Source organism: Nannospalax galili, unplaced genomic scaffold (assembly GCF_000622305.1).
Source record: "Nannospalax galili isolate Female #2095 unplaced genomic scaffold, S.galili_v1.0 scaffold149, whole genome shotgun sequence".
NCBI lineage: Eukaryota > Metazoa > Chordata > Mammalia > Rodentia > Spalacidae > Nannospalax > Nannospalax galili.
In genome coordinates, this window is record NW_008359763.1 from 201,876 (window position 1) to 226,391 (window position 24,516).

A 24,516-nucleotide genomic window follows, 5' to 3' on the forward strand; every position below is an offset into this window, starting at 1 on the left:
CTTTGGAAGGAAAGCCACAGACTTCCTCCCTCAGTTGCAAATACTTCTCTTTTTCTTCCAAAAAGGGAGTGTGAGACCATTATGCACAAGGAAGAGGGATTCTGCCCTGGATTTACCAGGGGAGAATCTTTGTTTCCAGCCATTTGAAGGCTCCCCATGGGCCAGTTTACGTGTTTCTTAGCCACAGAGCCTGAGGTACTTATGACAGTCCTTCAAATTGAAAGGGAGGACACCCAGTGGGGTATAGGGCGGAGAACTCCACTCCCCTACACACTATGCTCCCCAGGACAGGGCTTGAATCCCTGGGCAGTACAGCACTGGGGAGCCGACTTCCAATCTACATGGATTTACAGCTGGGATTTAGAGCTGAGCAAGAGAGCTCAGCCTGGACTGTCTGCCCTTTCCACCCATGGCTTCCTGTATGGGACTCCAGCCACACTTCGGCCACAGCCTGGGTGTCTCCCTCCACCCTAACCAAAACTGTCCTTCAAGGAGGGAAAAAAATCCTTGTTCAAGCCGGGCGTGATGGTATATACCAGTAACCCCTGCCCTTGGGAAGTGGAGGCAGGAGGATAAGGGCTTCAGCTGCATAGTGAGTTTGAGGTCAGCCTGGGTAATGTGAGATCATCTCAAGAGAAACAACAACAAAAATCAAACCAAACAAGGGGACTGGGAAGACGGCTCAGTTGGTAGTTACGTGCTGTGCAAGCTTCAGTACCCGAGTCTGACCCCCAGCACCTAGGTTTTAAAAACCCAGGAATGGTGTCACCCATAGTCCTAGCACTGAGCAGGCAGGAGGTCCTGGGGGCTTGCTGGTCAGAGATCTGTCTCAAATTAATTGGAGAGCGACTGAGGAAAACACCTGATGTTGACTCTGGACTCCACAAGTGCGCACATGCTTGTACACACACACAAGACACACAAAACAGAATAATTCGTTGTTTAGAGAATAGTCTAAAAAAGCATCACAGATCAGGTGAAACTGTCAACCCATGAAAGCCCAGCTACCCAGGCCCTGCCTCCTACAGCAAGGTCTGGCTTGTGCTGAGTCACAGAGGAGAGCAGGGCGTGACACCTGTGTAACAAACAGGCCTACAGGTGACCAAGTAGAACTGGCGTGACACAGCATTACAACCCCAAACTCTATCTGGAAACTTGCCTGGGTCTGACAACCTATAATATTTTTAAGGAACCGTTAAAAGTCAAGCCTACAAAAATTCAAATCATGGTCAGGCATGGTGGTGCCTGTAATCCCAGGCACGAGGCAGGCGGATCTCTGTGAGTTCAAGGCCAGCCTGGTCTACATAGTGAGTTCCAGGCCAGCTGGGGCTACAGGGAGATCCTGTCTTAAAAAGATGAAAAAAAAAATTCAAATCATAAGTACAGCACATCCACACACACGGCTAGTTTACCCTCTCAGACTCCATCTCTAAGTACTGCTTACAACTTTTGTTACTGCCCTTGAGGGACTGGGCAGCGAGTTCCTGCCGACATCCAACTGCAGTCTTTTAAACTTGGAACCATCTTTCCAATCCTATTTTTACTTAAACCTGTGTTTTACAGACCGGGTCACTTTTAAGGGACAGAGAAGTGCAGGATAAAGGGGTTGGGGATGGAAGGGAAGCAAGGAGAGGAGGAAGTTGGAGGGCAACAGGGCCGGAAGCAGACTTACCACAGGGCTGGCCCGTGCAGAGCTGGCCCTGGAGGAGGCGCGGGAGCTGGAGTTGAGGTGGCCGCTGTACTCCGAGGGCTGCCCACGCAGCCACCGCAGGACGCACAGATGGAAATAAAGGAACAGGGTCAGCAAGAGACAAGAGAGCGACAGCCAACCAAGATCGCACTTCAGTTAGCGTGGAGGTTAGCCACACGCACACGGCAGAGCGCAGAGACGTTAGGGTTAGGTGGTGAACTAGGCTCAGAAAAGGAGCCCGAGTCTATCACACAGTCAGGTAAATGTCCACAAAGAATAAATAACAACTTCATTATCCAACAGGTGCAGGTGCCCAGGGTTAGTAGCAGGAAAACAAGCACTGTGGTCTCAGGTGTGTGTCACACCTCGAATGTTCACCAAAACCGACCTTGCATAGTCACAGAAACCGGGCGTGTTCGGGGACCTGCACTGCCTTGCAGCTCAGAAAATGAGCCAGGAAGAGGGGACAGGAAGTAGGGGGTTCTGAAGGAAGGTTTTGCCTGTTCTCTCTCCAAGTGGAAACCCGGGTGCCTTCCCTCTGGGTGCTGGTGTGCGGCTACCTGGCCTCCTCCCTTCCGCCAAACTTTAGTTTGCAATTGTTTGTGTTCTAGTTTTAGACATATGTTCAAGTTATTTTAAAAAGACAATATCCTCATTTTCAGTCAGGCCAGGGGGGAAGGGGGCCGGGGAGAGGAACATCATTCAGAGTCACTAGTGCCGAGCAGATCCTGATATGTCCTCAGGTGCACCTTCAGGAGAGACCCTTGGAGCCCGCTGGACCACTGAGGTCCCATCCCTCCCTCCCTCCCTCCCGCCCCAGCTACCTGCCCTGGGCCAGAAGCTGTCTAGCCTCTCTGCTGGGAGGCCTGCAGACAGCATCCTTTCTGTAAACTGTAAGGACCCTCCATCTATGGGGTGCTTACCACCCCATCTCTAGTACCACCTCTGAGTTTGTCTCCCTACCAGGAGGTGAGCTCCAGTGGGCAGTCTGTCTACTCAGTTCCCTGTGAATCTCCAGTGAGCAGATGAGGCCTGGCATACTCCAGAGATTCTTGCTGGATGAGTGAAGGACTCCAGCTTTTTACTAGCAATAGCCTGAGGAACTGTGCCTCATGCTGAGTCTTGTTCCAAGGTTCCCAGGTCAGAACATCCCTCAGACCAGCTGGCCTTACTTGACCCTGCTGAAAAGCAGCAGCTACACCAGGCCCCAGATCCCATGTGCTAGCTATGCTCAGGACTTACTGAAGGTTAAATAAAAGCACTGGATGTGTTAAAGGGCTGTGGCCAGCACAGACAGGCCTCTGGAGACCTCCTACCTATATTTATTTCTTCACTGGATAAATACATGTTTGCACTGTGTGGCGTGTAAAGAGCTGTAGGGACTATAATGCTGCTTCCTTCCAGCCTGAGGCTCCCTAGTCAGAACAGCTCTCAAATCACCTGGACTGACTTGAGCTTGTTGAAGAAAAGCAGCTACAATTTACATCCCCCAGGCCTTATGTGCCACCTCCTACCTAGGAGTCACGAGGTCAATGGGGGCGTCTAATGCAAGCCAGAAAGCTCTGAGTTTGCATCACACTGTATATCTTGTTGGCCATGTGAACGTTGTAACACGGAAACTAGGACAGGTCCACAAGGAGGTACCACCACGAAGAGGATGCCTACAGTCTCTGCTCTCATTTCCTGCTGGAAACTGTCTTCCTGGACCCCTGCTCAGATGGGTGGAAACTGCCTCTCCAAGCGTCAAAATGAGGTTTACCTCACCCACAACCATCAGCTACCTCAGGGGACATGAGGGGACAGAGGGAAGTCCTCCAAAGTGGAACCAGGTCTGTCACAGCAACCCTCAGGGCTAGGGGAGGCCCTCTCAGACAGGAGCCGAGTGCAGGCTAGACACAGAGCCTCTCTCTCAAGGCTCACCCTGAAATTAATGCTCTCCATGTTCACCGAGGGGTGCTAGGGACCTTGGAGAGGAAGACAAAAGTGGTCCAGAGGTCAGAGAACATCCTCTTTCCCCCCTCCCTCCTAGGGTCAAGACTTCTACCAGCAGTTCCACTAAGGTCCAACTTGCCCATGTGAGTGACTGTGGCTGGGGTGCATGGCCAGACCCCAAGGGTATGGAGTGCGTGCCTGAGGGTGAGGGCCATGCTCTAGGGGACAGCCCTCAGGCCAACAGTACACCCTAGAGGCACTACTTAAAGCATATCTAGGCGCCTCCAGCCTGTGGATTTGACACATTCTACTTGGGTCATCAGAAAACTACCCAGCCCAGGAAAAGCAGAATAGTAGTAACAACTACTATGGTCCCTCTTTTCTGAAGAAAGAAAATCATTTTCAGTGCACCTTAGTCGTCATGCCAAAGGCCAAGCCACCCCATCCATTAGGTAGGTCTATGAGCTTTCCAATGGCCTACAAGGTTTATTTAACTGGGGAAAATGCTTAACATAATGGGCTCCAATTAAACTAAACAATGTGTATAGTACAAACCTTAACCAATGTTTAGTTAGATACCAACACGAACTAATTTTCTATCACTAGAAGGATAGACTTAGTATTTGGAAAAAAGAATACTTTGTAAGAAATCGTGAACATCTGTAATGGTTGGAGGAATTACATGACAAAATCATAAAACTGGATTTAGCCAATTAACAAAGGAACTGGTTAGTTTCAAAGGCCAAGTCCTCCCAGTATTTTAAGCCCATCTTTGTAAGCATCCCTAGAAGCTTGAGTGCATCACAGACTTTGCACCAGAGATTCCAATGCAGGTGCATCCGTCCACCCTGGAGCGCAAGCCAGGATGGGGGTGGCCAGGACCTGAGCGCTCGGCCTCGGTGGGTGTCAGGCTAAACTAGCTCTCACATCCGTGGACTCAACGGCAGTTCACTTTGTTACTTTCCCATTCACTCAAGGGCAAATTTCTGTTCAGAGCGGCTACTCCCCTTCACCCTCACAGCGGAGCCGCCGTGTCAAGTCCTCCGACGAAAGGTAGAAAAGCCGTAAAATGGAAAAGTGAAATATGGGTAACGGTCCAACTCCTAAGATTGGCCCATTTTGACAATTCAGAGGTAAAAATCACTTGTGACCTGGGGAATTCCCCTATTATTTTCAGAACCTCATACTTGTTACTGTTGCTAAGGAGTTGCGGATGGCAGCGGATGAAACCGAACTGAGGTGAGTCTCTCTGACCTGCGAATAAAAGGCTGCAGAGGACATGAAAGTAACAAGCAAAGGTTTGGGATTCCTTCATCCATGAGTTTTGTAATAGTGGAAAACTCAGACAGTGCTTCCTCCCTGTGACATCAGGCAGCACCCAGAAAACCCCGGAGGGCCATGCAGCAGACAGTGAGGCACGGTGGGAAACACAGAATGTGCCTTACAGCACGGGAACCGCAGGCACTGCCCCGCCAGGCCCCGTAGTGACCGCTCTCGTCCATCACAGGAGCCTGCCATGAAAACATACCATCAGGACAAGCGCCCTGTCTTGTTCCAGAGCTACACAGAAAACACAGAAAGGTAAGTTCAAGGACAGTGACCCGAGCGAGGGTCGCACGCGGCCCTTTACAGCTCTTCCACAGAGGCTTGGAGGAGTGGCAGAAATCAAAACAGAGACGTTTAAGTGGTTGTCAGTCAGCATGCAATTTCATCTCCAATTTTCCTCATTCCCTTCAAGGACTACTGGCTTGGTCAGTCGTTTATATACACACCTAACTTCTAAGTGTGTAATGTGGTGGAAATCCAGAGTTATTAACATAGTTACCTTGAAAACTCAGTTTCCTGCGTAACATAACCATCTACATTTAAAACTGGAAGTTTCAAAAGTAATATAATCAGATGGAAACTTTCAAAGTACTGTTACCATCTGTTAAGGCTGCCGACACACTAGGGACCATCTTTCTGTGAGCAGGTAAATGTTATCATTGTTGCCTTCCTAATAATCCTACACAGAGTTGGAGCAGGGTGACAGCTACTGCCAGCAGCAGGCAGAGAGAAAGTTCAGATCTGGCCAGAGGACTGACCGACACCAAAGGGTGGGTAAGCTGCAGGTAAGGCGCTACTTCCCCAGCAGCATGGGAAACAGTCCCTGGGCAGCAGAGCATGCATGACAGGCAGGGAGGGGCATGCGTCTTAGGAGGGGTGCACAGTGGGGGTGGGGAGCACACGCACCCGGTAACTCCCCACAAGCCGGGCAGCACCGCGCAGAGAGGAGGGCTGCAGGAGGAAAGCAAATGGCAGGCTTTAGATCCCTGGATGAACACAGCAGGTGAGCAGCATTAAGACCAAGGTGTAGGTTCAGTCCCCACAACACCCAAGTAACTGCTACATGGGGGTTGGAAGAAGCCAAAATTGTGTTTTCAGGAAATTGGACAGCTGGAAACCCAAAACTCATAGGAAAGATAAAGGATAGAATTTCTAACTTTAAAATTACAAACCTTCCTAGCACCTTTGAAATGAACTACTTTTTAATCATTTTTTTTCAGACAGTGCTGGAAGGGCCGGGGAAGAACTGAATCAAGGTCAACAGGCGACCATAGCAACACAGTGAGGTTACCCATCACCCGGGGAACTTCACAACTCAATTCTATATCTGAGGGTTTGGTATTCCTGGGCTTAACTAACCAGAGATCAAAAACACTGGAAAAAAATGGAAAGATCTGAATGGAACTAGCTAGACTTTGCTGTACTGTTTTCTAAACAGCACAGCATGGCAACCAGTCCGCAGATTTACTTAGTAGGCATCCAAAGAGATCCAGAGATGACTTAAAGTTCATAGGAGGATGTGTGTAACACAACTGCCACAGCATTCTATGGGAAGAGTTTGGGGAACAGGAGGAACCTTGAACCATTCCCCTCAGATACATAGAAAACTACATAAATGTCTACCCATAAAGAGTGTAGCAGTAGAGTGCTTATTTCTACCAGAGGTTCACACAGGGCAGTAAAGACACAAAAGAGAGAGAAGGCTGCTCTGCTGGCCGGGGCTGGTACTTCCCAAACCCTACTGACCCTGCCCAGGGGGGCTGCACACTTAGAACACACAGCAGGGTGATGCAGAGGCATGAGGGGCCACGTGGGGCCATGGAGGTGGCTATCTGGGGGCACAGGACTTAGCCACAGCCAAGCCATGACTCATATACTGGCCTATGATACATCTAAAAGAGCCAGGAAAGGTGCATGGCGACAGACAGCAACTAGGCAGCTGTGTCTGTGTGCAAAGGAGAGGACAGTTCAACCTCCAAAGGAGCGTGTGCTGACACGGGCTTCCCTGTGCTGGAACGGGGCTCCCATACCCGCAGTGACAAAGGCTCAGTTGGCTGGACCTGAACCCTGGTCTTGTGAAAGCAGGAAATGGACAGAGAGCCAAAGAAATACTAGGTTGTGTCCACTTCTCCGTGCAGGACGCAGAGTGCACAGGAACCTGAGATTGTTTCCTGGACACATTTACAAAAGAAAAATATTTTTTAAAATGCAAATTGAAACCATTGAAACCCCAAATGGGGAACAATTGCTGGAAGCGGAGAGACCCAAGAGACCTATTTTTTTAGACTTGAGTTTTTTTTTTTAAATATACATTTCGCAGAACTCTTTTTCTAAAGTTCATTTTTCCATATTAGGCTCTAAATTACGTTTTTAGAAACTTGAGAAAGGTCTTAGTAAGCTGGCCAAGCCAACCCAAACACCCCAAGCGCAGCTCTGTGGGCTGCACACTGAAGAGGTTGAAGTGCTCTCTATGTGCATCAGCCACACGTGCTGCTGTAGAAGGCAGGACAGGGAGAACAGACCCGGGTTCCATTCTGGGCAGACAGGGCTTTGGAAGCCAGGCCACTACTGGGAAAGCCAAGGTCAGGGCTGAAGAGTCCCTGAAATCAGAGAAAAGTCAGGTCAGGTCAGGTGGGGGGTAGAAAGCCACACCACTCCATCTCAGAGGTGTATCAGAGCTGGAAACTCAGGGAAAATGGCCTTACACGACACCAGAGCACAGGCATGCACTGGCCGGGGGGGGGGGGGGGGGAGGAGAAGAAAGTGGTCAGGAGGAACACAAGTCAGTTAATTGACAGAACCAATACATCTGAGTTAGTGCACAGAGGAAGAAAGATTTAACTCTAACTGATAACAAGGTCATAAGGTTTTAGTCTTGGTGATTTGAGTTCTGAATTTTTTTTTTGTCTTTTTGAGACAGGGTCTCTCTGTAGCCCCAGCTGTCCTGGAACTCACTATGTAGACCAGGCTGTCCTCAAACTCACAGAGATCCGCCTGCCTCTGCCTCCCAACGGCTGGGATTAAAGGCATGTGCCACCATGCCTGGCTAGAGTTCTGACTTAAAATTTGGTGGGAAAACTCCAGGAATTTATAGGGATCTCAGCCTTTACTTATATAATAAATACATCACCAGGAATGGTCTTGCCCTCTTGATTGGGTGTTTCCATAATAAGAATGAGTTTGGGATTCACAGAAGGACTACCGGACTAAGTGTCAGGACTCTGAGACCCAGTGTGGAAAATGCGATGGGGTAACTACCAGTCTTTCGGAATAACATGATTTATCCAGATTAAACGATCCCTACGGGGGCAGCTGCCTGCTCCTGACTTCTGTGTGCTCAGGATTCTATTGCTCATACAACCAGGCAGTCCCTGCTAATGAAGTGCCCCACCCCAGCACCCATGGTATCTAAGGTCCCTTAAGGTCCCAGAATGTCACTTCTCATTCTTGAGCCTCCAGTAAGTCACCCCAAAGTGACCCAAGGGAGAAGGAAGTAGAATTCCAGGGCTCAAGGAAAGAAACTTCCAAACACTGGCACTTGCTCTGGGAGCCAGAGAGACTGCTCTCTGTGGAAGCCCTCTGTGGAGGCTGATGGAGCCACACGAGGGAGCGTGCACACAGACCTGCTTCCAACCCAGGTCCAAAGACTTAAAAAGTTAAATGGAAGAGTCACAGAGCCCATGTCTTAATGTTGATACCTTTCCATGGCCACATTTAAATAACATGAAGCAAGCAGGTGTGCTGTGCAGGAAGAGAGCAAGTGGGTGCTGGTGTGTGTGTGCGTGTGAAATGAGACATCGGGCACTGAAGGAAGAACACACATGGCCTTGTGGAGAGTCCTGATGCATTTTATATCTGAAAGGACCAGCTCTAATTCTGACCTTTAACCCTTAGTCTATAGACTATGTCTATAAAGTGAACTGATTTGGACACAGGCTCTGCTTTACCCAGGCAGTGCTCTCGATTCTTTAGTTTTTTCCCCCCTCTTTAATCTTTAAGGTCATATCCATTGTTCTGACATCCCTGGGAAAATCAGTCTCTCCCTATAATCCTATTCATGCCTCCTTTACTGTGGTACCAGGACCTGGCTGTTGGTGGGCTGTATCCCAGGAGTAAGACTCAGGAGTTCCCATCTTGCCCGCTTATCTGGGCTGACTCAGTTCTCCATTTACCTAAACTGATTCCCTAGTTTGGTGAGTAGATGAGCCTTAACTAGGACATGCCAGCCTCAGCCAGTAGGGAGCGTCAATAAGTAGAAATTACACTGTCCTGGATCAATGCATGCCAATGTGTGCAGATGACTGAATTAAAGACTGGGATTTTATTCCAAGGCTAGACCATCTCTGATAAGGTACCACAAAGCACAAGCTTCCTACAGAGTACCAATTTTCAGAAACTCTGGGAAAGAAGGTCAAAGTATTCTTATTTTTTCCTTTGGATTAATTCTAACTGGAAAACAATACATACAAGAATAGTGTTGATTCATTCATGATCGTGACTGAATATGACAATTTATACTGAAATACAGAACAATAGTTAGTCTGAACAAAGTAACTCAAGTGAATTACTCCTCCAAACTTCAACAAAACAGCTATTCCAAACAGAAGCTTGTACACAGGTATCAGGAGGGACTCCACACAGGGTACACGCTATAAAACCTGTAGTGTCTGAAGAGAGGATGGAAATATTTAAATGGAAACCAACCAACTTCTCTTCCCTGGAGGTCGACAAAGCGGAGAATCTGCTGTCGCTGCTGTAGCTGGAATTCTAGGCATCAAAGAAGGAGAGTTTGTGAGTGATGAGAGCTTCTTTACCCTGCCCATTCACAAGGCAAATATAAGGTAACACAGGCACCCTAGTATTAGTACCCAGGAACTCTGATTCAGCTGAAGAATGGAGTAGAGCCTCAGTGCCTGACGTATTTACAAAAGAAATTCTGAACAAGAGTCTAAGCTACGTTGTACATTCAGTGCTGTGCCTCAGAAAAGTCATGTAGTCGTCTATTTATTGCTAGGTAACTGCTTACTAAATTTCATGTCAAGCCATCTATACCCTCTTAGACTCAACCTTCCTTAATGAATATCTGCTTAGGTAACTGACACTATGTCCACTGCAAAATGTTCAACCCAGCAAGTGAGGACTCCCCCAAGGGCTGAGAGGGCAGGGGAGGCTGAGGGTCAGCTTCTACCCCTCCAGCTGAGGCGGTGTCCTAGCCATGCCTGGAGCGTGCAGCATAAAAGATAAGGCCAAAGAGAATATGGGGGAAGGTGACATTGCACGCCAAGGCTTGTGACAGTGATCAGGTGACCAGGCAGGGTCCCCTCAGGTGGGGTGACATCTGCCAGGTGTCCCGTGCCATCCTCTATCTCCTCCAGGCTCCTCGACATGCTCTGCAAGCTTAGTGTAAGTTACATGTGGGTTATTTTGTTCTTCAAACATGACTTTCTCTGAGTACTTGTTAGATCAATCCAGTGTCACTTTGTGAACAGTTTTATAGCCAGGCTCCTTCGTATTTGATTTCTAGAGGCATGGCCTAAACCTTAACTAAATAATGCTGGATACGCATGTGACTCAGGACTTGAGGTCACCCTGAACTACCACAGGTGTGCTAGAAACTTTTATCAGATGTGTAGAGAAGTGTGCCATTGGGAGAAGCTGGACCCAAGACCTTCCAAAGTAACTTCAGTCATGGCAAAACCACATACCAGGAACAAAGTCACAACTAGTCAATTATGGGCTATCAGGAAGCTCTTGTCCTGGCACAGCTGGTAGTCAGAACCCACAGCACTGCTGAGCACAGCCAGCAACACCATTCGCAGGGCTGTGTACAGGACAGTGCCTACAGGCTCATGTCCCCAGGGTGCTGTGTTGCCCTGAAGACCAGCGGTGTCAGTGTGAAGGGCAGTACAAGGCTTGAACTAGGAGGTTTCTAAAGCCTGGAAAAGCTTAGAATAAATATAATAAAGGTTCAGGCAGTCCTCACCTGTCTCCAGAAGGCTAGGGAAACCTGCTCTGCTGGTTTTAAGAAGCTGAGCTTATTGGCTGTGTGTGTGTGTGTGTGCGTGTGTGTGTCAGAGAGAGGTTTGAAGTCTAGAAATAAATTGAAGTGAATATGTACTACCTTAACATAATTAAAATAAATCAAATTTTACACAATAAATATATTACCCAAACAGAAAATAATGAGCGTTAGGACAGGAAGGCCTTAGATCATTAACTCAGAATAGCCCTGTGCAGATCCCAAGACCTGATTAAAATATGCCCAGTTTAATCCAACATGCTCAGCGGCCATATCCTTGATAAATTCCAGGCCTTCCATAATCAGGCTCTGTCTCTCCCTACAGCTCTGGGCTGCTTCTCCAGGGTGCCCTGCCTCCCACCCTGCCACCCTCCCACCTTCCCACCCTCCTGCCAGCAAAGGCATCAGGATTCCATTCTCTTCCCCTCCATTTTCTCCTCAGGAAAATACAGGCTCTTGTGCATATGTCTTTAATAAACATTAAAACCGCAGGTTGGATATGGAGAACTGTGAAAATGTCAGGCTTACGTCCATGTGAAAGCCAAATATATTGACAGACACTGAGCACACACTGAGAGTGGAACAAAGAAAGAGCTAACTGTTCATTCCAGACAGTTTTAGGAACGCTTATCAGTATCAGCTTCTTATGGTGCCACTGAGAATGCCCATCATGCTAAGAATGTTCGCATACTAACATTTGGAGCATGTTAGACTGTGATAGAAAAAAAAAGAGCTATGATAACATAAAAAGAGCAAAGAAGCTAAATTTAGCAATGTACTCTAGACCTGCTGAAGCAGCCCGTGGAAGCACATGCCATGCAGGTTGGCTGTACTAACCCTGCCAGATCTTCTACTCAGGGACTGGGATCCATAACAGTCTCCATCATAACCGTTTGTCTGTTTCAACAAAGAGAGAAAAGGTGACATCAGTGTGCAGATGGCACAGGCACAAATCAGTGAGGGACAATTAGCTGGGAATAATAAACAGCATTCTGGGAGGGGGAGACAAGGGAATGAATGACCAGCCCAGGACAGCAGAAACCCTGGCTACCCCCAAACTGCCAGCAAGCCCTTTATCCCACATGTAAATCTGAAGTCTCTCCTGTGGAGTGAGCCGGAGGCAGCTGCTTTCCTGGGCAGTTTTCTTGTGTCCAGTCTTAGTGCTGTTGGAAAACTCTAGCTTTCAAGAAAGCTGAATGCCAGGCCGGAGGTGACTGACAGCCTGAGTCAGATTTTTCAGGTGTTGGCTCAAGATAGGGCCTAGGAAATCCCTCTCTGAATGAAGCTGTGTTCCTAGGAGTCAGGACAGTGTCCGGCCAACGTATAACTAAACACAAAAGTCCCCTAAGAAAGAATGCCAAGTCCTCCAGAGTGGTCTCCCATTCACCCTGTGTTCCTATCTTGCTTTTCAAGATGAACTCTAACTAAAAAACTTAGTGATTTTATCATATGTCCTCTGGAGGGAGTTGGGGTGTGTGGTGGTGGTGGTAAAAAAACGAGACTGGATATGGTAAAAGCTTGCCTGGCTCCACTCCTTTGCTCCCCTAAGCCAGAGCAGGGACTTCCTGAAAGTGCTCTGCTGATCTAAGGAACTATCTACTACACAAGGAACGACCTCCAAAGAAACCTCTGCTGATCTAAGGGTCGCCAAACATGGAGGGCAAAGCACTCCACAGATGGAAAGCAGAGAGCAGCCAACCATCTATCTGTTAGAGGGAAGCCTCACTACAGGCCTTGGTCCCAAACTGCACATGTGAGGTCTGTCATGTGACCTTAGGCAAGGTACCCAACCAGTTGTGACACTGTGCACCACAGTGTATGTCACAGGTACACGAGCGTCAGCGAGCCTCCAGGGGCACATGCAACTGACTGGTGAACACAGACAGCAAGTGTGAGGGCCTGGAGTATTGGAGGTACTAGTGGATCCTTATAGGGTGTAGAGGTTGGCTTAGTTCATGTGGCCTTTTTTTTTTTTAATATGTTATGAGTGTTTTGCCTGCATGTATGCTCGTTAGCTGCCATGTGGTGCCGGGAATCAAACGAAGTCCTCTGCAAGAGCAGCCAGTGCTCTAACCACTGTGTTCAGCTTATCTTGTAGAGATATAACACTGACATGGGGTAAAGTAACTGACAGGCAGACTCACTCCAGATTCATGAAACCTTGATTACAAACTATATACCTACTTTTGCTACAGTTAAAAAAAAAATCAATCTGAAGTTTCTAAATGAAACAAGAATCCTTCCACATTAAGCCTGAAAACTCGGCCAGGAACAGCATGTCCACGTCTGAGATCAGTTTAACAGACTGCTATGGTGCTCTCTCTCCTCTCCTCGCCTGCCTTCGCTGCCTAGATTATGGGATAAGGAAACCCGCGTGAAGGACTCGTAACGCTCAGACCTCAAACCTCCTCCCTTGTTATCCTTAGAAACTAGTTTCTGAAAGGAATGCATCCGCTGCGGAATGCTTAGATGTGACTTCGCTAATGAAGGAGGGAGAAAATGGACCACACAGAAACGCCCTCGGCTCCGTCCTTGTTGCTCATAAAATCCACAGCACCTCTGATAATCCCTCCTGCTCTTCTGGTTCTCTCAACGGACTGAAGGGGCAGAGGCTGGGAGAGCACATGCACGCTCTCATTGGTCGCCTCTTCTCTCCAAGCCTTCCGTGAAAATGAAGGAAAAATGGAGTTCTGTCATGGGGAACATACTCCTAGATGACACCCCCAAATCTACAGGCTCCCCTGACAACACCTCCCCAGCAACGGGTACTCGGACTTTCCCATGGATTACCACCATCTCTCCCAGGGTTCTGTTTTCATGTGGTGCATTAGATAAGTAGAGGTGTTTTAAGGAGGAATAATAGGGCATGGGGGATGGTGGGGGACTGTCACAACGTTAGCACAAAAAGACCACAGCCAGCCTCCATCTTCAGACAGGCCTGACGTCCAGTCCGTGTAGCCGCACAGGACTTTTTTCTCAGCACACCTCACTGTGGCTTCCAAAGGTACTCTGCTGGCCAGGTGCTACCAGAGGGCCGTCCGCAGCATCTGCCCCATGGCCACCTGGCTGGAGCCTCTGACCTAGGAAACTGGAACCCCTGGTGGGTAGGGCTCTCTGGATAAGCACAGAGAGAAGCACCCCTCTAGAGAGAGCTGAATAGAGGTCACTCAGGCCAGCCTTTCCCAACAGCAAAAAGCTAAGCAGATGCCCATCAAAACCAGGCATTCTAATGGAGATGGTGGCCAGGCAGCGTCTACCTGCTGCTGTGTAGCTCCAAAGCACAGAGACTTCCAACATGACCGTGCAATGCCAGCTGTCAGCTTTTCTGATTAATAACATTAGCTGTTTGTTTTTCTATGTAAGTCACAGGGCACAGCACATCCAAAGAGCATTGAAATAGGAAACAAAACAAGAAAGGTTAGCCAAAACTTGTGACTCGCATGCTTGAGACATTCAAATTAACTTTAAAAACGAAAGACACTGAAAAACAAAACCCCAAACATGCCCTTAGCCACTGTTAGGATGCACGTTCATCCGCCAAGGACAGGCCCTTAACATTGAACTTGAGTTTAAATAAAATGGGTGGCAATCCAGAAACGGGCTCAAAGCATTTGGTTCCTTGAGGGTCAGAAGAACTGTCAGAGCCACAGCGAATATGGCAGTGCTCCGCATATTAGGAGATGCCCCGTGAGGGGCACTTCTTGAATCGTAGGCCTGTCCTGTGCATCCCCCTAGCTGGCCTGTCTCACCAGGTTAGGACCGTCGCCACGGTGGTTCAGTGAGATGGAGCTGGGGGTTCCCATGCCCAGCTCCCTCTATCAGCTCCATGGACTAGGCAGACTCACGGCACTATTTATTAATGATTGCCATAGATATAAAAGTGAACTTGAAGTTTACAATGAAGGAAGCACAAAAGTTTTCCAATGAGGTCACCAACCACAAACCGCCACAGAAGCTACAGGTGGAGCCCTCTTCTGAGTGTGAATGGCACCCATTTCTAGAGAGTATGCAGCATGGAAACTCAGAGACTAGCAGTCCCAAGTTTAAATCAAAAGCCTTTGTTTTTGTTACTGGAACTGGAGTCTTAAAGTACTCTCTGGCAAAAGAACCAGCTAATACACTTAATTTGAGCGGTTACAGACTAGGGAAGGTGGGAATTTATTGTGTAAATGACTTCTTCACACTTAATTTTCAAAGGACCAAGGGAAGCCTTGGGAAGTCTTAGTCTGGTGGGTTCTTCTAGGAACCCACAGTGTGTGGCCAACAGCTGGCACCCAGTGACACCTGGAAGTGAGACCCAGGCAGTTTGGTCCAGGCTCCAGGGCCCATTCACAGCTCAGGAGGCCCCAAGAAGATGGTGGCTCATTCCAGAGGGAGACCCGCCCTCCTGACCTCACAGACCCCTGGGTGAAGACTGGCAGATGGACGTAGGCTTTTGGAAAAGCGCTCAGGAGGTTAGTGGAAACACTAAGGTTATCGTCTGTCACTGCACACAGAGCCACACGGCAAGCTTATCCAACCACCTCACCAAGGCGTAGGGACCCCTGTACTCCAGGTCAGGCTGTGCCTGTTGGAATAAGGATGAAACAGGAAAACAGAAACAAGTACCAGAAATAAGTCACAGAGCTAATAAAACAGAAAGGCTAAAATCGGGCAGTCTTTAAAATCTTAACGAGTGCAATCGCCATGGTTTCTAAATCTTACATGCATTTAGAAAAGAATTACAAGTAACAGGATGAGAGCTATCATAAAGTCCAAGAACATTAAATGACTTCTGTGCAACAGCTGCTGTAATTCATGAAATGAAAACCCATTTGGGTCTTATTTCATCCTTGACATAGATACATTCTAATTAAATTAGGGAAAGGTCAGCAGGTCTATCACTGTCAATTTTTAAATAAGGAAAATTAAAACCATATGATATCCCCAATCTAGTTTTCCTGAGGGGACCATTCACAGTGACACCAGAACAGTGCCCCCCTTTCCCCTGGGACATCATCGCTAAATGCAAAGGTGTGTTTTAGGAGTTAAAGAAATGATTGTAGGAATTTACAAAGTAAAGGCTTCAAAGTAAAGGCTGGAGAGATGGTTCCGCAGGAAGAAGCACTGGCCGCCCTCGCAAAGGACCCGGGTGCCATTTCCGGCACCCACATGGCGGCTAACCATCATCTGTAACTCCAGTCCCAGGGGATCCAATACCCTCTTCTGGCCTCCACAGGTGCTGCACACACAATTCACTTACATATATGCAGGTAAAACACTTGTACACATAAAATAGAATCATAAACAAATGCTGAAACTATATTAGGCAGCACAGTTTGACCTCCATGGATAGAGTGAGATGCGACTCCCTCAGGGAGGTGGCTGCTTCTTCCAGCTGTACCACCCAGCCAGAGATAGAGCTTCGAGAGGGCCCTGAGGAATCAGGAGCTGACCCTGTCCCTGAGTGCTGTGACCCCAGCAGGCTAAGTGCTCTGGGCTGGTTCTGCACCCGTGAGAATTGTTAGGGTTGACTCTCCTCTCTAGGACCCCAGCTCCTCAAGTTCTGTGGTGTTTAAAGAGTCTGTGTTTCAAATGAAGCACAGCATGGCAGAGCCCTGTGGCATACGGTGGCCGAAACTGAAATCCGGGGACTTCCTCCCTTTCTCTTTTTTAGCTCGCGGTGGACTTCCTATGTGAAACTTCAGACCCCAAATTGAATATACTAGTAAGTCAAAGAAAGATGGGCAGCTAGGAGATTAAGACCATGGAACAGGCGAAATAACAACCCAACACTCACTATAACTACAAATTGTTTGGAATCAGGGCCCCCCCCCCCAGGAGATCTTCAGATAGTGGAATTCCTCCCGAGAACCCTAAGTGCACAGCAGTCTTGCCACAATCTTGGAGGGTCATAGGTCTGAAGATGATATGTGCCAATGAAGACATGGATTCCATGTCTCTCTCCTATGTCATCAGGTTGGCCTCTCACCATTTTTGGCAAAGTCACTGATGTCCCTGGAGGAGGCTCAGTTCAAGCCAGCTCTCAGTTCCTTACTTCACAGTCCCTCTCCTGGTCCTGAAACTGCACTTCCCTGGGTTTCAAGGGCTCAACCTTCAGGACCCCCTGACCACTGAAATGCCTGTGCCTGGCCACGGATGTTGCAAGCTGAGCTTTGCACCTATATTTTGGTTACATAAATCTTCCTTCCGTGTCTGAGGGCCTGTGAGGAAGTCACAAAAGCTACTTAGGAGAAACTTCCCAGCAGCAAAGGGCCAATTCAGTTACTTCTCATGTAATTCTAACTGTCCCCTAAGGGACAGGATCTGTTCATAGTGCTACAAGGACAGAGGCAGTGACAGTGGTTAGGCCACAAAGGTACCTGCTACTGCTATTTTACTGCTAGAAATGTCAATTTAAACATACACCTAGGGCATGTACAGTCAAGGACTGACACTGTGTTGTGTGATGATAAACCAGCCCTTAGGGTGACGAGGTCCCTTGGCAAACAGGAGTGGCTGCTTGGAGACCTAGGTGTCGCAGTAGTGGGATGCCACTTCAGCCTGCACCAAATCAACATGCTCACAGTAACCTGCTAAGCTAAAACACAACTTCCTCACTTCTTGGAGCATGCACTTTCTTCCAGTACACGTATGAAACTGTTTTTATTAACCATGAAACTGTCAGGGAAGAACTTCCAGGGCTGAGGATGCAGCTGAGGCAGGGCACTGGCCTAGCATATGTGAGAATCTAGGTCCCATCCCCAGCACTACAAACAAAACTTTCACCATTCATTACAAAGAAAGACTCCTGAGGGTGGCCAGTATAACCCTAGGCAGCCTCCAGCAATCAAAGAAACATATCCAAGTTATAATTAACTCAACACTACTTTGTGTGTTTGTATACACGTGTATGTGCATGCAGGTATGTGTGGAGGTCAATGGACAACCTCAGGTTTTGTTCCTCAGGAGCATTAGGCCCCTCTTTTTGAGGCAGTCTCTCTCACTGGCCTGGAATTTACCAAGCAGGATAATCTAGCTAGCCAGCCATCCCCAGTGATTTGCCGTCTTCCCCTCCCCAGCACTGGGATTCCCAGTGTGCACCACCCATGCCTGGCTGTTTTCCTATGGGTTCTGAGGATCGAATTCAGATCCTCAAGCTGCCAACTCTTTCCCCAGCCCAACTTATGGTAGTTCAACCAAGATCCTGGCTTTATTCGGGAGTGTGCAGGTAAGCAGGCATGCAGACTTGCCAAGGGGCACCTCTACCTTTAGGTTTCTGTCCATCACGCCAACAGTTCCGAGATAATTGTGAATCAAGGTTTGGTAGTTTCACATTGAGGAAAAATATTGAATAATGACTTCCACCCTTGGGAGAAGACTAAAACAAAGTCCCCCCCCCCACCTTGGTTAGCGTGTACACAGCATCTCGTCAGTTAGATGGGGACCAGTGGGGCATGGGGATGACGGACTGAGGAGCGAGGGCAGGGATGGGAAAGCAAGGGACGTCTCTCGTGAGAAGTGTGCCATGCAGATGCAATCACGCCATCACTGACCCTCAGACTGCTGCGACTACCCACGGACAAGCGCTCGTCTTCGTCAGAAGCCTATTAAGAGACAGGAGAAGACATCTGTGAAGTCGAACTGAAAAATCTGCAAGGCTCGGCAGGCGTGCCGACCTGACTCCACAGTTGTGGGTGGACCAGCCGTGCCGGGCGCTCAGGGGATGTGAGCCAGGTCCTTAGCACGCCTCAATTTGTCTTAGGACTGTTTATGGAAACACAGTGTGCCACAGGTAACTTCTAGATAGGTTACTAATAAGCCTTGACGTGTACTGCTCTATACATGTCATTCCTGGGTATTCAGCAGCAAAAAAGTACTACAGTGACATGGGTAGTATATTAATAATATTAAATACTCAAAAGTTTCCAAACAGGGCTGGGGATACAGTTAATGGTAGAGTGCTCACCCAAGCATGCATGAGACCCTGGGTTCAAGACCCAGTTTAAAAAAAAATCCAAAACACTTTCTCCACTCAATTTAGGTCAAAATGCTAAAATCTGAATTATACCCTTTATTCAGGTAAAAATATTAGTTTTATATCAATAATAGTACATTGCTCTCAAGCATTATATATAAGAACAAATAAGACCCCTAAAAGAACAAATAAGACCCCAATCAAACTGCCCAGGCAGTGAAGGGACACAGTACTGACCGATGTGTTTCTTCTGGATCTGCGTGAGTAACGTTCGCTGTCTTCCTACCAAAGCAACAGGGAATGTATAAAGAGGTTAGAGACAGGCACAGCTGAGCCTGCAACCCTCAGATGGTCCCACTGCAACACACTACAGCATTTCTGATCTACATATCAAGTCAATATTTTCTTAGCTTTTGTTTAAAGGCTTCAATTAAACCACTGGGGGAAACGCCTTCTCAGGGAGGTTCTTAAGTACACAAATAACTGGCATAGTTCATGGCTGTAAAAGCAGTAAGCAAGGACTGGGCTGGGCCAGACATGAAGTCCTGGGTTTTTTCCCTTTGTTTTGATATGAAGCCTGAAATGTGCTACGTAGACCAGACTTCAAACTCACAGAGATCCGCCTGCCCCTGCCTCCTCAGTGCTAAGATTTAAGGTATGTGCTACCAGGCCTGGCTCAAGTCTTGCTTTTCTCTAACCTCTATGATCTGGTTTTGAACTAGTCCCCTTCTGCAGTTCAGAGGCTGACTCTCCTCCAGGAATCCGAAGGTAGATCATTCCTTCAGAAAACCCCGATGTGGACGTCACCTGTACTTGCTCTGCCTGCAGACAGTTTCCACGTCTGTCTCTGTGAGATGCAAAGTCACTCACAACTGTAACTAGCAGCTGTCTTTCTGTCTTTCTGTCTCCGTGGTCATCTCTCTGTGGGCGTGACGAGACCAGAGGGGTCAACAGCAAGGGTGCCCAGTGTTGGGGTGGGTAATGGGGCAGATGGCAGTCCATGAAGGAAGCAAAGAGAGCCCCAAGGCCCCTTCTGGTTCTAATGAGAACACAGTGAGATGTTCTATGGTAACTTGAGATTTCTGGAAAACTCTTACAAAGGGATACAAACCCAGCCTGAGTTCCTGGGGAATCTTTTGATCCAGGAAACTGAGGAAACAGTGGGGATGGTGACATCTCACACAATGCTAGAGATGTCAGCAGAGGACAGTCACACACCTGGCCAGGTGGGTTCGAACACCAGACCAGATGCAGAAATGCCTGGCAGACTTCCGAGTATCAAACGGCCAAGCACTTGCAATCTACCGGCAAAACTAAACTGCATTAAGAATTAAATTAGAAGGCCGGGCGTGGTGGTGCACGCCTTTAATCCCAGCACTTGGGAGGCAGAGGCAGGTGGATCTCTGTAAGTTAGAGGCCAGCCTGGTCTCCATAGCGAATCCAGGCCAGCTAGGGCTACAGGGAGACCCTGTCTCAAAAAGACCAGAAAAAAAAAAAGAGTTATAAACGATATAAGTCTCAAAATTATATTCAAGGCCTACCATCCACTGCTCGATGTCACCCCATTTTGTATCCAGCCCATAATATTTCTATAGACAGAAAGGAAACAAAGTTAGGCAAGACAGATAAAATAGTAAAGGCACAGGAAACTGTTCAGCCATGCTTCCCGCCCACCACCCTTGCCATTGTGGGGGTGACATGCTTGCAAAGTGGCCATAGCACCGCAGGTCTGTGGGGAAAGTTGCTGCAGCCATGCAGATCGGGAAGAGGCTTGCCCAGTCGCCCTTCCCTGCAAACCCGGGGAGGCCAAGGCACAGCCCTCCTGGGCATGGTGGCCTCCAAAGTCAGGAAGCCAAACCTTGTCCAGAAGGCACTGCAGACCCTTCTGTAAATCCGCATCTTTGGGGCACCGTGCAAAAGGAACAGCACTGTCTAGAAGAAGCACAAACTGACAGCCGTTCTGCGTTGCTGCCCCAGGAGAGGGAAACCCGGGGAGGGGGGTGAGCTCCACAGTGACCCAGGTTTCTCTCAGCGTGTTCTTGCTGTCTGGCACCTATGCCCAGTGCAGGCCTGGGAACCTACTCCCTTTGGCGTTTTTGTGCCTGCTATGGATACACAGATGCTTGTGGCCTGCAGAGCAGGTCTTTAGACAGGAAGAGCGACTGTAGCTAACAGCTCCAGGTTCTACTTTCCCGGTCTAAACCAGTCCAAACTAGATGGAACAAAGCACATGAGCGTGGCTGCTGCTGTCACTAACTGGAATGACACAAGGTCAGGTGGGAAGCCAGGCAACAGATAAATGGGCTTGTTGCTTTGTTTCTGATTTTCTCCTCAATTTCCAATATGAAAATCAAGGAACAGGCAACCAAACTGCCACACCATAAAACCTAGATATGACTTGCCATGTTCTAAGTTTATAATCAGAAATAAGACAACCAGGTGCCAGAAGTACAGGGCCTTTCTGAAATAATCTGACTACTCAGACATGCTGCAGCTGTTGGGTTAGTCTCGCTGTGCGGAGGGCCAAGTCGAGGATACCCAGCCCTGGTCCTCCCTCTTAAGAGATGTTGGTTAGTAGAAAACCGAAGGAGAAACCAGGAGGGAGGATTTCGCTCAGCGTCAAAAGGCCAACCATGGCAAACTAATGCAAAAATCTACACAAGCAGATCTTTTCTCTAAGTGATGTGAACTGAAACACCCCAGAAAGAGCCACTTTGTAGCCTGGTTGATTACAGCTTTGTGATTGTAGAGACTTAGAATGTTGTAGAACAAAAGCCAGAATTATCTTGAGCCCTCACTGGAGCCGCTTACCAACCACCTCTGTACCTGGCCTAACATCCTTTGCATGATCAAGTGAAAGCCTTTGGAATGTATTAACTTAGCAGAACGGCTTCCACCAAACCCACACCTAAGAACGGCATCAGAGCATCTGAAGCCTACAGCAGAGATGCCCGCTCTGCTCTAACCCACCTACCTGCTGCCCCACCAATGCACTGGGAAGACGCCTTGATTTATGACTCTTGTTCTGTGGCCTGACAAAGCTGAAGTAACCATTCCTATGGTCACACATCATTTAGTGCAAACTGAATCTGTGCCCTTAGGCCACGGTCACTTACATTTGGCCTCTTATTCCCTTTGGAGCGAGAGCTGTGTTTTGAACCAACTGTTATTTCCTCAGAACACAAATTAATAAAGGAAATAAACACAGACACTTGCCAAAGTGGCAGTTGCCATTCTGCACTCAGAATGCCAGGTCCAGCCTTACCGCCAGCATCCAGATTCTTCCCATAAAACACACGCTGTCTCTACACCTTAATCTCCGTTCGTTAAGAAGACGGGAGGAAAATGCATTTCTGCTTTTCTTCCTTTCCTTTTTTATTTTTATTTTTTTAGGGCTGGGAAATGATTCTAGGTAAGCGCTCTACCACTGAGCTGCATCTCGTCTTCTTTCACTTCTTATTTGAAGACAAAATTTCACTAAGTTGTCCAGGCTGGACTTGAACTCATTCTGTAGCCCAGAAATGCCTTGAATTTGTGATCTTCCTGCCTCAGCCTCCGTAGCAATCAGAATTACAAGCCTATGTCAGAGTTGGCTTGAAATACTTTTTTTTTTTCTTTTGACACAGGCCTCAATTTCACAAAGATCCACCTGCCTCTGCCTTCTGAGTGCTGGGATTAAAGGTGTGTGCCATCATGCCTAATAAAATCTGTATTTCAAAAAATATTATTTTAGGCTGGGCATAGTGGCATATTACTTTAATCCCAGCACTCGGGAGGCAGAGGCAGGTGGATTTCTGTGAGTTCAAGGCCAGCCTGGTCTACAAAGTGAGTTCCAGGACAGCTGGAGCTTACAGGGAGACCCTGTCTCAAAAAGACCAAAAAAAAAAAATTATTTTATTTTACGTGTATGAGTATTTTGCCTGCATGTATGTAAGTGCATCCATGTCATGCAATGCCTCCAGAGGCCAGAAGAGGGCACTGGATCCCCCAGAACTAGAGTTACAGATGGTTGTTAGCTGCCACATGAGTGCTGGGAACTGAACCCCATTCCTCTGTAAGAGCAGCCAGTGTTCTTAACCACTGGGCCATCTCTCCAGTCCCTGAAATATGTATTTTTAAAAAGGAGAGAGACCTATATAAATTCACAACAGAGTTATTCCAAAATAAGCCTGCATTACCATTTTCCTACTTCCCTGCTTTTCCTTTGCCCTATTCTGTATATAGTCAGACACTGCACTACTCCTCATGATGAAAATGAGACAGTGTTCAAGCACTGCTACTGTAATATAGAGTTCATTTCCAGTGTCACTCAGTGAGCCAGCAGCACCCACACAGTGCCGAGGCCGGGCATTTCAGTGTGGACACTGTCTTAAACCATGATGCAGAGGGAGCATGAGCCAGACCGAGGCCGTTGGAAGGTGTCTGACCTTCAGAAGGCAGTGCTAAGTCCTGAAGCCCTAATCAGCCCAGCAGCCCACAGGATGGGAGAGGACCTGCCCCTTGTCATAAATGTGGGTGAAGAAAAATCCTTCCGTTCCCTGACAGAAAGTGTCGTCGGCTCCTGGGGGAACTTTGGGGATCTTCCAGCTGCTTGCCCTGCATCCACGTTCACATCTGACAGTTCTCATAACACATCCCAGGCCTGTCAGCAAAAAAAACCAGCCATGAGGCTTAACAGGATGCAAGGGGAAATGACCAGATCCAGTCCCTTTCCTGGGCTTGGGGCAACAATGTCTTGCTGTGTCACTGACTTCCAGGGCTCTCCAGCCTTGCTCAAACCTGTCAGAGTCCTCTTGGGTCTCTAAAAGACAGGGAACTTGGGCTCCAGTAGCCATTTCTGTACTGGACCCTGGGAATGCCAACAGCATGCCTACCGAGTGTGCTGGCTCCGCAGCTCACCTTTCTGCTTCTCCTCCCCACTGAAGGCAGGACAGGAAGGACGGAGAGCCATCAGAACTGAGCACAGGCTTTCAACATAGCAGGCTCCGAAATTTACTACACTTTGAACTCAGACTCTGTGTTCTTACTCTGCCCTTTTTAGCTGCTCTATGGAGAAAATACACCTGTTTTTTGTTTGTTTTGTCTTGTTTAGTTTTAAATATAGAAACTAGAGTTCACGAAAGGAACACAAGCTCACCCACAGGAAAGGCTCCCAGGACACCAAACCCATAGCCTCTCAGGGCTGGTCAGGCCCCACTCCATCATGCCTGGGCCCCAAGGCCCCGGCGAGCCAACAAGTCAGCTCTCTGTATTCTCTGACTGCTCTGTTAACTCACTTCCAAACCCCAGTGGTTGCTATGGAACTGAGAGGCCCGTTCCTCTGCAACACTGGCAGTGCTGGGATGGAGGAGGGGGGGCTTTGTCTTAAGCAGGTGGATTTTGCTCTTCTATCCCTATTCTCTTTGATTATCTCATTCACTTTTTATTTCTAGACTTTTTATTTCTAGATTTTTCTTTTTCGGAGCCCAGGTAGGCTTGGAACTTGGGATCTTCTTGTCTGAGTTCCCAAGTTCTGGGGCCACCACACCTGGCCCAATAACAACTGTGTTCTCGTTCTCGTTCTCTCTCTCTCTCTCTCTCTCTCTCTCTCTC

At 48.1% G+C, this 24,516-nt stretch overlaps 1 protein-coding gene across 41 annotated transcripts in view; it reads right to left on the bottom strand.

Annotated features, from left to right (window-relative positions):
* Window positions 1-24,516, bottom strand: part of Lrrfip1 (LRR binding FLII interacting protein 1) — a 151,281-nt gene that overhangs the window by 36,765 nt on the left and 90,000 nt on the right. For 12 of the 41 annotated variants that reach the window (XM_017795743.2, XM_029558956.1, XM_029558954.1 and 9 more), the window contains exons 4-10: window positions 20,466-20,513; window positions 19,162-19,206; window positions 18,503-18,553; window positions 11,805-11,864; window positions 9,653-9,715; window positions 7,471-7,548; window positions 1,673-1,750 (exon numbers count right to left, since the gene is read on the bottom strand). The exons of 7 other annotated variants lie outside the window; for them this stretch is intronic. In XM_017795743.2, the coding sequence (XP_017651232.1) occupies window positions 1,673-1,750; window positions 7,471-7,548; window positions 9,653-9,715; window positions 11,805-11,864; window positions 18,503-18,553; window positions 19,162-19,206; window positions 20,466-20,513 (423 nt within the window). Of the gene's footprint in view, window positions 1-1,672; window positions 1,751-5,067; window positions 5,134-7,470; window positions 7,549-9,652; window positions 9,716-11,336; window positions 11,388-11,804; window positions 11,865-18,502; window positions 18,554-19,161; window positions 19,207-20,465; window positions 20,514-24,516 lie in introns of those variants that run through there. 22 more of the 41 variants (XM_029558942.1, XM_029558940.1, XM_029558946.1 and 19 more) reach the window with 14 other exon arrangements.